This window comes from Chaetodon auriga, chromosome 3 (genome assembly GCF_051107435.1).
Source record: "Chaetodon auriga isolate fChaAug3 chromosome 3, fChaAug3.hap1, whole genome shotgun sequence".
Classification (NCBI taxonomy): domain Eukaryota; kingdom Metazoa; phylum Chordata; class Actinopteri; order Chaetodontiformes; family Chaetodontidae; genus Chaetodon; species Chaetodon auriga.
Window position 1 is genome coordinate 28,080,535 of NC_135076.1, and position 15,316 is coordinate 28,095,850.

Sequence of the window (15,316 nt, forward strand, 5' to 3'; positions counted from 1 at the left end):
ACAGAACCACAGTGTCTTACCACAATGACAGACTGGTGCTCTGCAGGCTCCGTCAATGTCCTCTCGAGCTCCACCGGCTCCCTTGGGAACACCAGGTCTCCAGATTCCAGATCATCATAATCCAGCGGCCCACCGCTCCCATCCTCAGCATGACTTATCAAAACCTGCAATCCACAGAGGAGTCTGTTACTCGTGAAACTGAAGCCACATCAGTCAGGAGGTGAAAGGAAAACTTTCACAAAAGCAATTTTTTTGAAGTTGTGAGCAGTATTGCTTAATTCAGGGTGTTCTGTGAGACAAAGACATGGAGATTTGAATCTTTGAGAGGGGTCGCCAAAACATTCTGCAACCATCGAGTTGGATTTAAAATGTGGGAATGTCCTGTGGCTTCCGCAGTGGGACTCACCCTGGACAAAAACCATAAAACATACTTTTAATTTCTCAGCAGAGCAGAGGAATGTCAGGGGTCTGACATGAGTGCACGCTGCTTTAAGAAAACTCTGATTTAATGAGGTGAGAGGACAATCTCAATGACACTAACAGTGTTTTTCCTACGTCTGCACCAAACGTTAGCTGACCCGCTATCGGTGCCACAGATGAATTAAACCAACATGTCACAGCACAGAGGAAACACCAGCTGAAGCAGATCATCTTTGAAGTGCAGGGCAAACACAGTGAAGATGTAAGTCTTTTAACTGGAGGTCAAAGGTTATCCCTGCACCCAAATGCTGACACAAAAGACAACCCTGGACGTGCGCCCGGGTTTTTTAATCTGCACTGGACAGAAAATGTGCTGTTCCAAAGTTCCTCCACAAAAGATTTCTAAAGATTGGGGAGGAAGTGATTCATCGTTGCTTGTTAGAACAAACACACTGAATGAATGCATTCCATAATAATGAAGATAAGTGGGGATGTCAGATGTGAATGCTGAGTCCCATTAAAGCCCTCAAGTGTTCACTTTTCCATAAAATTTTTTTAAAGAGGAACAGAAAATTGATTCCTTCTCACTTTTTGTGTTACGAAATATAAACCGTAATAAAGCTGCAGCTTTCGTGCATATTTTCGTATTTTCTGATGATCCAAAAAGAGAAAGATGAAAGAATTTGTGGAAACAGCTTCAAGTTTCCTGATTGGGCGTTTCCCATCAGCTGCTGACTGACTGACATGTGATAACCGGCATTGCTAGAAAACTCACGACAACAGGTAGTCCTGGAACCTGAGCACTCCATCTGCTACTCAATCACGACACAGAACAATAACACACAGTATCACAAAGTAACGTACGGAGTCAGGGTTTAAAGTATGGAGTCATCTCAGTTATTCTCAGTTTAACTTTAAAAACAACTTCTTTGTACTCACATAACGAACTTGGAGGCCACGTTTCATGGTTCAGCTTTACTGGCACGACTGGTTTAAAGTAAAATGTAATAAAAGGTACGGTACTCACAGAGTTGATGTAGAGGGCCATTGGGCTCCCCTGCATGGGATATACGGTGGTCTGACAGCCGGTCAGAGGAGTTTCCAGTGTGTAGTGGGTGGCATTGACTGTTGCTCTGCATGCTGGGTCTTGGAGCGTCAGGTTGGCATGAGCGAACCCATTCGCCTGAGGAAACATCAAAAAATGGCAACGTTGGATGAAGATGCAAAAAACTTTTCTTTATTAACTCATTTTCAGACTTGTAAAAGAAAAAAAAAAAGGACCAAAAAGTCAAAGCAGTGTGAAAGACTTCGAGTTCTCAGGAATAAACAAATCCCACAAGGTGGTCTCGCTCCAGCTCCAGCTTCTCCTAATTATAGTCAATGCCAGTTTCCATTCTGTGATGTGGGCTGACTGCGCTGTCGCTGTGTTCACACGCCAAATGTTGGAAACCGTCCTGTTTGCTTCAATGTCAGCCTGTGTATAACAGGAACGCTGGCATTTAAATAAAGAGCAATAGAGTAATGACAACATTTCTCACAGCACTCACGAGCACTTCTTCTGATTTTACTTTTGTAGGACTGAAGCTAACTTTGACGAGGATATCTTTACGTACACGTAGCACAGCCAGGCAAGTCTGATCTCTACAGCTGAAGGACGCATTTCAGACATCAACAGCCTGTCAACAGGGAGGTTTATGTTGGCCTTTTCTAATCCGAGTGATTGATCCAGACGCTGGCATTCTCTTTGGGTGTCCTCCATGTTTGCTGTTCTCTGTTCTTCTTGTCACAGTTTGTCACATCAAGTCCGTGTCGCAAGAGCAGAGACGTAAAAACAAAAAGCTCATCTGACCGAGCAGACCGTGAAATAGTTTTCAGATGTGTGACTTGAATCACATGTGAGGTTATTGATGACACTGGCTAAAGTCTGGACGGGAAACAAATCACTTGATTGGTTTTTATTGTTCAGACATGTGAGTAAAGTATTATAAAGTACCAAAAGTGAGCGTTCCTGACAATGAAAATGAATATAGGTACAGCTTTGGTAGTAAATAAACTGAAATATGTTGTTGTTTTGTGTCTCTGGTTTTGCTTTGTGACATAAAATCAAACTAAAGTAATCATGTATGTGTTTCCATGCTGGACACAGTCATGGCATCCACTCACTTGCAGGCTTTCTTTGTCGATGCTGACCACCATCCTCGTGTCCTCACACTGCACGCTGAGGCCAACGCTCAGAACGCCCTGCTGCTCCTCGGGCCCGCCGTTTTCCCAGGGCTGCTCGTCGAGGGCGGAGGGCAGAGGCAGGGCGGGAGGGAAGGGAAAGGGCAGGCTGGAGCGTCGGGAAGCAGCTCCGGGTCCTGGATGAGGACTGGAGTCGCGCAGGATGGACAGCTCTGGAGGAAACATGGTCTCCAGAGGATCCACCACATCTGGAAGTCACACATGGTTAGAAGCTCACGAGGCTGATTTTACAGGCAGGGAAATTACACAGGAATACAACTATAAAACCAGTTTACAATTTCACGCTAGTTTCTCTACAAGGACTGTGAAATGTGCAATATTAGTCATGTAAAAACTGCAGCAGCTGCTAAAATGTATGTCTTGTGCACAAAGTTTTAGCAAGAATTTACCTGAACACACTATTTTGCTGTCTGCTTCAGTATAATTCAAACCGAGTGGAGAATTCAGAGGATGTTTCTTCAGCTTACCTGGCTCTCTGAGGCGGATATTGAAGTGGTTAGCCACAGGAGTGCTGGTGTAAGACGTGACGGGACTGAAGCCATGCTCCCCTGCCCACTTGATCAAGGCTTGAGACCCCGATGGCAAGTGCTCCTTGGGGGACGTTGACACCTGCACCAGTCTGTCGATATTTGAGCTAACGCTCACGGTATCAGACGCCTGCGGGAAAGCAAGCAGATGTGTAACTAATCTTGTCTTGTTTTCCATCAAAAACAACAAATGATCATTTCTAATAAAACCCACAGATTTAAGTAAGCTCCTTAATCTTCTGAACTGGGTGACATGATTTACTGTTCAAATATTACAAAGATTTTCAGCTTCATGTACAGTCCTGCACTCATTCTGTGTCAAGAGTGAATCATGGGTATAAGTGTGAGGTCATGGGCGTGTCACGGCTCAATCAGTGCTGAGAAAGCAACACGTTCGTTTGCTCTTAAAACTCGTGTCCTGCCCTGCAGCGTACCCTCCCTGTGAGGGAGGAATGATTCTTTCTCACAGCCATTTCCCACACGTTCACGTCTCTTGAGCAACACTGAGGAGAACCCTCTGTCTGACAGGCTTTTACGAGGCTATCATATCGCATACATAGTTGACACGCTCCCAAACGCTGGTTGCACAAGCACAGCATCCTGTGTACCGCTGTTGTCAAGTAAAAGTCAAAATGTCAGCTACGTGGGAACAAAACAGGGCCTCGTGTGTAGAAGGACCATCCGTCTGTGGCTCAATGAGAACGTGAGGCAGCACACTAAGTTTTGTCAGGCTCACATTTGGTGTGAACACAAACCGACTTTGAACGGGTAAAACTCAACAGGAAACTCACGTTCATCCATTTCCAAGCCAGATTTCATGACAATAGGATGAGGACCATGAACGTGCAAAGTCTTCTGTTATGTTTAGATATTTCAGCATGGAGTAGAAATGCAGTCATTACCGTCCATAGAGCCATGCGAATTATCTTTTAATCATCTTGCATGGCTAAAAATGACCTCCATCCTTATCCAAACTGCTTTACTGTGCACGTGTGAAGTATTACCATCCATTTGTGCCGTTCTGTGAGCACCACAGGCTGTGACCTGGCATTACACTCACACAACCTGACTTACTTACTTACTGTACAGCGATGACCAGCTGTACAAACACACCGCGCCTGGCAGAAGTGCAGTGTCATGGCTGCAGCAGCCCTGCAGGAGTATCAGCGTTACAGGCTGAGGAAACACAGAACCCCCTGCACACCTCCAGTGCAAACAGCACAGGGCTAAAGGCAGAGAGGTGCACACGAGACAACAGACCGGCCGGCATCAAGCGTCGGCCGAGCAGTGGATGCAGATGAATTACTTCAGGAAATGTAAAATATTGGTGAGTTTCTTTCAGTTTGACTGCAGCGAGATTTTTGTTCTAAAAACAGGGTTTAAAATTCCATCCCCGGAGCGATTGCAGAGGTTGGACAACTGCCAGTTCTCCATCAACATGATCTACAGTTAAACCACTCTTCCAAAGTGTTCATACTCCAGGTGTCATATTCTCAGACATGCTGAGAGACTTGAGGAACATTAATGAAGATTTAATATCAAAACTGTATATTCCTACTCAGCACTGATATGTATTAAACCATATCTCTCCGTAAAGGGCACTCTGATATATTGCAGTAATTAGCCAGTGTTTGTCTTTTGTGTGTGCTGAGGAGGTCCTAACAGCTCGCAGCTTAACAAAGCGCCTGAAGCAAAGCGCTGCTCATAATTCACATTCTGACTGATGGCAAGCAGCTTAGGCTCTCTGTGCAGTCGCCTTGCCTCTGAAAATATGTGATGCCCCCACCGCTCCCGGCCTCAGATCTCCGAATGTGATGACAATCCCCGGAGCTGCCGCGATGAAATTTCACAGTTCCTCCTAACCTGTGATCCCCAGCCTCTCCTGCAGCGGGGACCAGGCACCAATTCAACACACACTCGGGTGTGACAAAATCTTTGGTGGGTGGTGCAAAGTGATGACATTTCTGTCTGCGACATGACTTGAGAGCCACTACGATGTGTGATAAGGCTAAATAAAACCTCAGTGGTGAAGACTGGAAATGAAAGAAAAGACGTTCCTGGATGAAAAGCTTTTATCTGCTGTCACGCTGCTAGCTTACCACGACATGCAGCACGCCAATCACATTGTGGGCCTTGATGACCCAGTTGACAGACTTGGCGCACTTGAGCAGCAAGACGACGTCACGATGCAGCGGGGCATCGTCCTCCAGAGGCCGCAGTTCCACGATGACATCCACCTGGAAAGCACTGCAGAAAAGGAGGGAGAAGAAGAATTTTGGACGGTTAGGCCGGCTTACTGTTATCATGCCCTCTGTGTCTGGCCAACTAATTAAAAAGCTGGATGCGTTCCCAGAAAAAAAAGCAGACATATGCACGACAGACCAGATAGCAGCAGAGTGAGATACAGCACAGCTACCAACACGTTCCCAGATCTGAGGTCTTCTGGGTGCATAGAACGATCGCTCCTCTGGGGGAGTGATGAGATTATCTGGCAACCTGGACTTTGAGTCCCAGTTTTGAAATATCTTTCTCAAAAGAACACCACTAAGTGAACAGTACCCCCCGCCTTCATGGAAGTTTCCATCCAAAACAAACTCAGCAGAGATTAGTGAGAGAATCTTGACCTCAAAAATAAACTATGACAACATGTTTTCTTGGCTTTGGCTGCTTTGGCTGCTCACCTGCTGGAGTTGGGGGCTTGGAGCTCCACGATGTGGACTTCTCGGTCTTTGTCGGGTCCAGACAGGACACAGCCCTTTGATGTCTGGGGCTCCATGTAGCCGCCCAGGTAGTTCAGAGACAGGAACTTGGTATCAATCTTGCAGGTGTCAGAAAACACTGGATCTGAAAGCAGAGAGATGTTTATGTTAGTCTTCAGGGGGTTCTGTGAGGCTATTTCGAGGCCCTAAATGAGAAATACGGCTTTTTGTTACCCCTCCGCCGCAGGGGGGTTGGAGCAGAAGGTCAGCTACAGAACAGCACCCCCTGTTTCTGGGAGGAATTCAATGACCTCCTCACGGAGACTTCAGTCGGGTGGATGTTTGCTTTGACCCAGGCGTTCCAGCTGAACAACAGTTTCCCTGCTCAGCCCTGCAGCTGGTACTCCCATTGTCTCAGCACCACCAAGGCCAAGTCCTGTTGGATGAGGTTGGGTGTGCACTGGTTGGCACGATCAGTCTTCTGATCAACAGGGAAATTTCTCTTTTGGTTTGACGTGGGAAAGCTAAGCCAGGGGTTTTATCAGGAGTTCACTACAATAACAGGACAATAATATTCACAAACACATTTAATCAAACCTTCGAGTGTTTTTTCCTCCACTTTCACGACTGTTCAAAAATTGGTGAACTGCTAAGAAAGCACCTTCAGAACATGACGAGTCAGGCCTCGTCTCAGCACTCAGAGAAAACACAAGACAGCTGCTTCCTTATTTGGCAAACAGAGCCTTGGACACAGTGTAAACTGAAGGTTGGCACCTTCCTCTCCGGAACCCTTGTGGCACCGGTGTGGGCCTGGTTGGGAAGCAAAGTGAGGATCTGTCCATCTTCATGAAACACGACTAATGATGTGAAGGAGTGGAAATCTACAGCTCTTTGCTCGGAGTAAACATCATGGCAGTCTGGGCTGGGGCCAAACCACAGCCCCCTAATGACACAAACCAAACGCCCGAAGGCTGAGCAACCACTCTGCTCTGCACAGCAACTCAGAACATAGAGAGAGAAGCGCTCACCGGCACTAGTGGAGCCGCTACTCCTCCAGACGTGAGCTGTGGTTTATTTCCATGCAGTGAAAGATGCTCATTAAAAACAAGACGTCCTGTCTGAGAGCTGATGCGTCGTGAGGTTGGACGTGCTGTCTGTTCGCCGTGCAGAGAGGCCAGCAGACGATGAAGGATCGAGAGTCCGCGGCTCAAACATGTGTGAGGATCAATCACAGCCTCCCCTGAGAATTCCCCGGTGCTTCTGCACTGCAGACACACTCCCCCTCACCTTACTTATAGGAAAAATGTGGCCGGCAGAGTCTACCTCACGTTTACCTCTGCTTTTTCCACCTGACATTTGGTCAACCTGTGTAGGACGGGTTCACCAAATCTGGTACAGATTTCCACCAGAAAATCTCCCCAGGATTTTCTACATTTTTCTTTTTTACTGCAGGTCATATCATATTTGTGAAAACCACAGAGGTAACATCAGTCAGCAGAGGAGAAATGACAGACATTTCTAAAGATTAAATATCAAGTTCCCTATTTTACTGAATCAAATCAATATCTACACCTCTATTTGTCTCATACTAACACATTAATACACACACATTCATACAGAAAAACATAAAAACTACATCTGAATGGTCTCAAGACCCTAAATGAGGTCATATTTAGGGGTGTTATGTGCAATGATCTGGTGGCCCCCATGTTGTTTGTCTCATGCATGTGCATGATGCCTGTTCCACCAAAATGGTGAAAACTGCAGGTCACAATTTCATAATTTCTGTCTTCAAATTGTTTGTTTTGTTGAATTAAAGTCCAGATTCAACCAATATTCAGGATCTTATTCCATAAGATATGAAAAGCAGCAAATCCTCACATTGAATCAATTGTCAAAACATTTGGCCTTTACTTTTCTGTCAATCAACTGATTGATTCCCCTCTAATGAAAAGGTCGTAAAGAGCTGAAGACAGAAAGCATCTGTTTTAACATGAATAACTGTGCAGTGCTCTGCATGAGGTGATCTTAAATTTGTTGTAATTCAACACAGACACTCAAACAGCTAATCCACACACTCCAGCAGCTTTAAGGCTGGAAGCAGCCACCTCTCAGATTCACCACAGCTAGCGGTGAAATAGTGTGAAAGGCTGGATGACTGCTGAAGGAAGGAAATTCTTTTCCCAGAGTAGAGCATGTAAACCTGCAGCAAGGGCTCAAACACAAAAGCTAAGTTAAGTTCTGGGGAGCTAAAGGGGAGCAGGGAGGCGTGCCTCGGGGCCTAGAGCTATGTTGGGAATTTTGGGAATCCAGTACACACCTTCTCCGACTTTGATGTAGATGTCTTGAGTCATCCTGAGCTCAGAGAAGGAGGTGACTGCCCTGTACTTCTTCTGGGCAAAGTTGAGGAGGTGCTCATTGCCATGGGGAAGGGTCTCCTTCTGGATCTGGCAGGAGAGGGAGAAGTTTCCTGGCTGGAAGTGGACCTCTGAGCCCTCAGATACCTTGAGGAGGGAAAAAGGGGGAGCATTAGAGGACAAAGAGCTGCTGATGAGCTGTTCTCAGTCAGTTTTTTTGAGTTATTTTCCAAATTATTTATCAAATATTCTATGTTTGACTTAAGACAATAACTTTTCACGAGTTTCACAGCAGGATAAGCACATAAAAGTGGAATGAACTCCGCTCATCCCTGAGTGACACTGTAAAATTTAGAACCTGCAGGCGGACTGAAAGAAGACTTTCCAAAATTAAACCTGCTCTGTAAACAGTGGTGAAACCCATCCTTCACACTCCATCCCAACCGTTATTTCAAAGCCTCTGCAAATACGCTCCACCTATTCTTACACATGTTCCTCTGCACAATAAGGTGTCTGGTTTCCAGTGTTTAGACAGGACCACGCGTTGTAGTGCGTCATCACAAATGTGTAGGACTGCTTCCAAATGGCAACGAGAGGATGATGAAGAAGACACACACGCATCACTCAGACAGGAAGGCCAGCAGGTGGACACACACACTCAGGGAAAACACACAAATGTCGAAGGCACACATGCTAGCTAAACTGCTAGCATAAGAAACACTTTTCAAATACGTTCAGCATGCAGCACGTCACTGAATGCTGCAGTGGTCCGAGCGGTGATTAACGTCCTGAACGCAGCTGAAAAGAGACAAAACGGAGGGAGAAGCAGGGGAGCTGCCCGAGCCGCTCTGAGGAGGGACCACCCCTTTGGCACTTAATGGAGCTCAGCCCATATGCCTCATTTCAGAGAGATAAACATTCACATGTGCTGAAAAACCGGCCGAACAACCAAATGAGTCCAAGCACACGGTCTAGACAGCCTACCTCATTTTATTTCCATGCTTGTTTTTCTTTCTCCCTAGGTATCCTATCTGCATGCATGAGCTGAGACAGTGCTGGCAGGCCCAATTAAAACATTAAGTCTGTTTCGATCCAAGAGGAATACGTAAGACCACTTCTTTGTGATGATGTTATGAAGCTGTCCCTAAATTGTAGTCATACTTTAATGATAATAGAACAATATCCCTTTGGGGTGTTTAGGTTTTTCAGACATAACTATTCAAATCCCTTCATGCGCAACATCTGTCTGACCTCTGGACGCTCCTCTCGATGTTCCTGGCATTGTCACTAGAGGCAGTAAATACTGAGGCGTAGGAGACAGACTCTGTCGAAGAATTCAGGTTGATTTTATTTTTAGTGTGTTTACTACAGCGAGAAGTAACAGAAAGAAAGATGGCGGAGAGGTGGTTCCCTGAGCCGGCGAGGAGGGGCCGGGGTTTCTTCACTAACCTCGCCAAGCTCAGCACAGTTTATTGGTTTAATTGCGGGAATACGACTGTAATTAGTCGCAAAGAATTAGAGGGGAAAGCCTGAAAGCCAAATTAGCTCCAGGCCTTCCAGAGGACTGAAAACCTCAGGAATTTGAATCGGGGAAGTGAAGCGCCCACTGTGGGCTTTAACAAACTCTCTCTCTCTGTCTGTCTGCGCTGCTGCATGCCCTGTTGACAGACCAGAAAAAGCTCTATTTTCCTGGCCAAAGCCAGCGCTACAGACGCAGTTTTTCAGCAATTTTCCTCTTGTGCAAGTCCGTGTTTCTGCATGTGCGCCTGTTTGGTACTTTCCTGGCATCGCATGTGAATGTGTTTTTCCCGAGGTGGGATGAGCGGCACAGCCGAGCCTGTGTTTATGCTAATTAGGCGGAGCAGTGCAGCTCCGATGCTCATTTCAGCACGAAATTGCATTTGTGTTAAAACCTGTGCAGCATATGCAGATGAGGGATGTTCTTGTGCCTTTAACACGTTTTTAAGATTGATATGTGCACCACGATGCAGTTAGGAAGACTCTTACTACTAATGTCATCCACCTAACTGTGATCTGTGTAGAGTGTGCAAACGTGGGATATTTTCCGTGCAGTTGATGAAACACCTGCAGTCTTCACACAGCAGAAGGAATGATATGTATTTCATCTACAGCACAGCAGCCGCAGCATCATTAAAATCCGCCGGCTGCGATATGATCGGTCAGCATCTGGAGGTAAATATTGTTCTGTGTTCTTCTAAACATCGGACTGGAAAGCTTTTACTCAGAGATTCCAAGTTTAAGAGTAAAATCATCGCAGCTGTCCTCAGGATGAGTCCAGAGCTCCATCAAATCTGTCTGGACATTTTAATCATGAGCAAAAGTCCAAACTTCGCTTCCTCCAGAGAGAAACTTTTTTTTTTTGGTCATGTCGAGAAGATTATTACGGCGAGTTTTCCATTCTGACATTTTGGACTTGCAGTCCTGTTTATAAATATTTGCAGTTGTGGCTTATGTGCATGGAGGCATATTCATGTAATCAGTAACACCACAAAATGATCCATCAGACCAACAAATAAAACATGTTATGGAAAATATTTACATACAAATAGTTTGCACATGTGTTTTAATCTCTGGAGTCCAGTTTGCAGTCCTGTACTCGTCCCTCATCAGCAGAGCTCAGCTCGACCCGTTAACATAGGAGCTGACCCGGGTCCATGATAACATACAGGCTGCTACTGGACAGTGAAGGCAGCTTTGGGTGCAGGATGCTGCTGCTGCAGAATGTGAAGGCGGCTCACCGACAATACAGCTGAGTTTGAGTTTGTGCCTGAAGACTCTGCCTCTGTTTGAGCCACATTTAATCAAGACAGAGGCCTGAAGGGGCTGGAGAACAAAGAACAATTTCTTTCACTGAATGCTGTTACTTTTGTCGGCAGTATAGTTACAAAAAACAAAAAGCCTTATTAAATTAGAAAAAAACTTTTCCAATAACAAAACTTTATTTATTTAAATGTAAAATTTCACACCAATGAATCTGTCTTGTTTGTGTTTGTCTCAAAAAAATCTAGAAAAAGCTCTAACAGACTCTAAAAGACTGAGCTTGCAGTAAAGGTCTCATGTCTGCAAGCAGCAGCCAAGCAAAGCATAACCTCCCTATATCTAAGAGAGCTCATCTCTTATTGAGCAGTCTAAGTCTGTTGCTCCTAAAAGCCGTCTTGAAGTTGGATTCTGTTAACTGTAAAGCTCTTGTAATGCGTTCTGAAGTTGAATTACAGGAACGCTGCAGATTACATCGCCTTAAGAGGAATTCCTCAGACTTGGCAGTTGAGTGCAAAGAAAGAATGAAGGAGAAGTTAGTTACATACCGTGAGCACTGGCAGTCATGCTTTCATGTATGTAATGGTAGAAACTCATGTGCTTATGCTTGTAATGGTATTTGCAGGCGGGCACGCTCACTGTGTCCTGACTAATATAAAATAATCAGCTCAGTATCGTATCTCCTCTCTTAAGATAACACTTCTCTTCCTTACGTACTGTGATAAAAGCACATCTGCCAGCACCGAGTATCCTACAAAACATTTAACAGTATATTTCCTGCCCTTTCTGCCTACGAGCGTCAACATATTACGGCCATATGTGCAGTAAATTGGAGAAGGCACGCCAAATGTTTGAGATCAATTATCATCGAGCTGTAATCCTGCACTTCTCGCTGAGCAACACCCTGAGCCCGGGAAATCGCAAAAGGCTGTTTGGAAACGAAGAGGTGTTGCAAACAGAGAAAGTGCGGAAAGGGTTGATAAAAATATGAGCATGCAATAAGTCTCTGGTGATATTAATGTGATAAATGCTTTTGTGGCTGATTTGATCTCGTCTCTCTTGATGGGATATGTGGAGCTAATCACGCTGCTCGCTGCAAATGTGCGCGTGTTCCTGTGAACTGGCAGCCTCTGTTGTGGAGAAAACAATACCATATGTCTCCGCGCCACTCTGGAGCGTTCCTGTCTCCAAATAAAAACCAATAGTGGCTACCCATGGTTTCCATTAGCAATCAAACCGAGCAGAGCGCTCGTGTGTGAGAGCGAGAGAGCTCGTGCTACAAGCCTTCAGCTAATGAAAGAAATACAGGAGTGAAAAGGCAAAGCTTGGCAAACAAACAATAGGCAACACAGGCCAACAGCAGAACTACAGTGTTGTTCCATGAGAGTCATAAAACATTTGATCCAGATCAAGCCTTTCAAGCAGAGATGCAACACAGCCCCCCTGCACTCGCCCCCAAAAAGAAATACATCCATTTGGCCACAAAGTCAACACACTCTGCACATGTGTCTCACTCAGCGTCCCTTGGTAAAATCAAATTTGGCCCGATGTCAGCGTTCATATTTCATGTCATCTTTGACCCCCGGTGATTCCTGTCTGCTGCTGATGGACATGGAGTGCTGCAGAGAACATGTTTTACAACAAAAGTCTGGATTCTGGCATTTTCAAAGACGGCAGCGTCCAGTGGCCAACAGCAACAGTGTGCTCAGCGTCTCTGAAGCTTCTCCAGGCAGCCCATCTGCGTCCACGGAGCCCACAGCACTGGGACCAGGAAACAAGGAGTGGCAGGCCTGGTTCAGGGTCCAATTAGTCCCAGGAAACAGCTTCTCCAGTGGACAGGCAGTGGTGAGGGAGGTCTGCTGGTGGATTTCTGTTCGTAAGTGTTAAACCCAAAACCAGCTCCTGCATTTGTACTTTTGTGGCCTGATGTGTTTAATTTAATGGGGCATTTACTACCTGCAGTCCAGGTCCAAGAATATTACCAGAACATATTCGTTTGTGGGGTCACAGGTCAGAGAGTCAGAGTTTAGAGACATTAGCAGGTCCGTCCTGCTCCTGATTGGATTTAAGTAAATTCACAGAGCAGCGACTTCAGCCAACCCAAAATACATGTGCAAAACGTTTTGTCCTCATCCCAAAAGCCTTTTCTTCTCATATAAAAAGAGGAAACATATGGTTTAAAAATATGAGCAGGTATGTAAGCTACGCCCAACAGGGTTGTGTCTTTTCCTCATGACGCTATGAGTAACAATAAAAAAACACTGCTGCTTCTTCATCTACATGACCTCTACACTGATCGACTGTAAGGATGCTGTCACAGTATGTAGGCATCATTTTACAGTTACAGCTACAGCTTTTACTGCCAGCAACACGTCAAATGAGAGGCCAGCTTTGGTCTTCCTCAGTCAGATCACTTCTGGTTCTAAACGTTGCCGTGCAAGAGCAGGAAGCTTTGTGGACAATTACAGCTGATTACTGGTGAAAAGAGAGAGTCTGAGCAGTGAAGAGAAGCCTGGGGTTGTTCTTCCAGCAGGATGCTGCAGGTGTTTGAGTTGTGTGGCATGTTAAGGAGGTGTGGAGAGAACCTGAGAAGAGGAGCAGAGTCTGGTTCTGCTCTGTGTCACAGCCCTGTGCAGCCAGGCTGGCGGATAAGATACCAACAGCCTGCACTGCCAGCGGCCTCAGCGCTGTCACTCAAACACAAAACGCTTAACACCTAATTCAGAGGGGGCCCGACAGTCAGTCGAAGCCATTAGCTCATCTTTATCTGACGGCACAGTTCAGATTGGCTTTATCTCCACACGTCCCACTTTAAAAACCATAATTATGTGTCAGACAGGTATCACACAGAAGGGCCACAGAGAGTGAATGCCTCAGATTAACAGCTGAGCACGAGCAGCTACTGTGAATTAATCTGAAGACACGTGTTCCTCTAATACAGAAATATGTCTTATCTTTGAAAAAGTCTATTCAGAGCAGCTTCTTTCTCAGATGAGACTGAGAAGACGGGAAACTCCTCGCTGCTCTGCCTGGACTGTGGGCTTCAGTGATGGTTGTCAGCTGGCTTCTGTCTGCCACCACTGACAAGGGGAGACATTTACTGTGATGCTGACCTGCTGGTCTCTGCAGAAACACCGTCTCACTGGCCACACATTATCACAGCTTAGGAAAACACGAGCAGGCCAGATGCACATCCATCTGCGTGATATGTATCAGTGTCTCTTGACATGAGAACATTTTCATTTCTACAGGAAATAATAACTGAACAGTAACAGCAGGGTCCTCTTATTTGGAAGCAAGATGAGTAGAAAGCAAGCTTTAACTTTGACTATGCAACCATTTTTAGTGCACAGTAATCTTTCTCAATGCAGGGGCGATGAGTTATGAAGACGTCTGCTTGATGAAAGTCATGTCAGATAAGCCTAAAAAGTCTCATATGGTCTAGAAGAAGCGTATTAATCCTGTGGCTGCTCTAAATGTCAAAGAGGCCGGGACACAGAGGATATCTGAGTGGAACACAAGGCTCTTTGTATAATACGTGTGTTGGTGCATGTGTATAGATGAGCCTGTGCATAACGCGAGGATTTTGCAATACAGGATTTTTTTTTTTCCGTGTCACATTGGCTTTCACGGCAGGATGTTTTGCTCATGAGAAGTAAGCAAGAAAACACTCGACCACATATGGAAAGAATCTGTGTACCTGATACTGCATTCTTGGAGAATGCGGTGGTGTTAACATACAATTGAAAATGATTACCTCTGGGAAGCCAGAAATACAGAAAAGCCTTCAGAGCATATGAGAGAAAACAGTTTTCATTACAATATAGTATAGTTAAGCCACGGCTGAGGCTGCTGGGTCTCATTTTACTATGATTGTCTCATGTGATGCACAGGCTTTGAACGAGGCCGCTGAAGCAGTCCATTTTTACATTTTTATTAAGTTTCCCAGTGAGGCCCCATGGCACCTTTGCTAAACATGGCTGCCTCTCCAGGGGACCAGTGAGACGACCCTCACCAAAACGTCCATTCCTCCCTCATATGGACCCTGGTCCTCACAAAACCCTCAGCTGAGTCATTATCTGATAACTCTAAAGTGACTTTTTTTTTTCATGTTGCTCAAAACATCGACCCTGGCCTCCCCACTCTGAAACTGCTCAGCATAAACGCTGACTGTAGGGCCAAAATCAGTTCAGATTTGGGACCTCTCTATTGTGCATGAGGCGTAACGACCACTTGGTGGCCACAGCAGCTGCCGCTCCACAAAAGTGAGATGAAGACGAAGATTTTGAATTTT

The 15,316-nt window shown here is 45.5% G+C and overlaps 1 protein-coding gene across 1 annotated transcript in view; it reads right to left on the reverse strand.

The window, feature by feature from the left end:
- Positions 1 to 15,316, reverse strand: part of tgfbr3 (transforming growth factor, beta receptor III) — a 64,869-nt gene that overhangs the window by 15,243 nt on the left and 34,310 nt on the right. The window contains exons 5-11 of the mRNA XM_076727035.1: positions 8,208 to 8,391; positions 5,870 to 6,032; positions 5,288 to 5,435; positions 3,129 to 3,318; positions 2,584 to 2,849; positions 1,448 to 1,603; positions 21 to 164 (exon numbers count right to left, since the gene is read on the reverse strand). Of these exons, the coding sequence (XP_076583150.1) occupies positions 21 to 164; positions 1,448 to 1,603; positions 2,584 to 2,849; positions 3,129 to 3,318; positions 5,288 to 5,435; positions 5,870 to 6,032; positions 8,208 to 8,391 (1,251 nt within the window). The remainder of the gene's footprint in view (positions 1 to 20; positions 165 to 1,447; positions 1,604 to 2,583; positions 2,850 to 3,128; positions 3,319 to 5,287; positions 5,436 to 5,869; positions 6,033 to 8,207; positions 8,392 to 15,316) is intronic.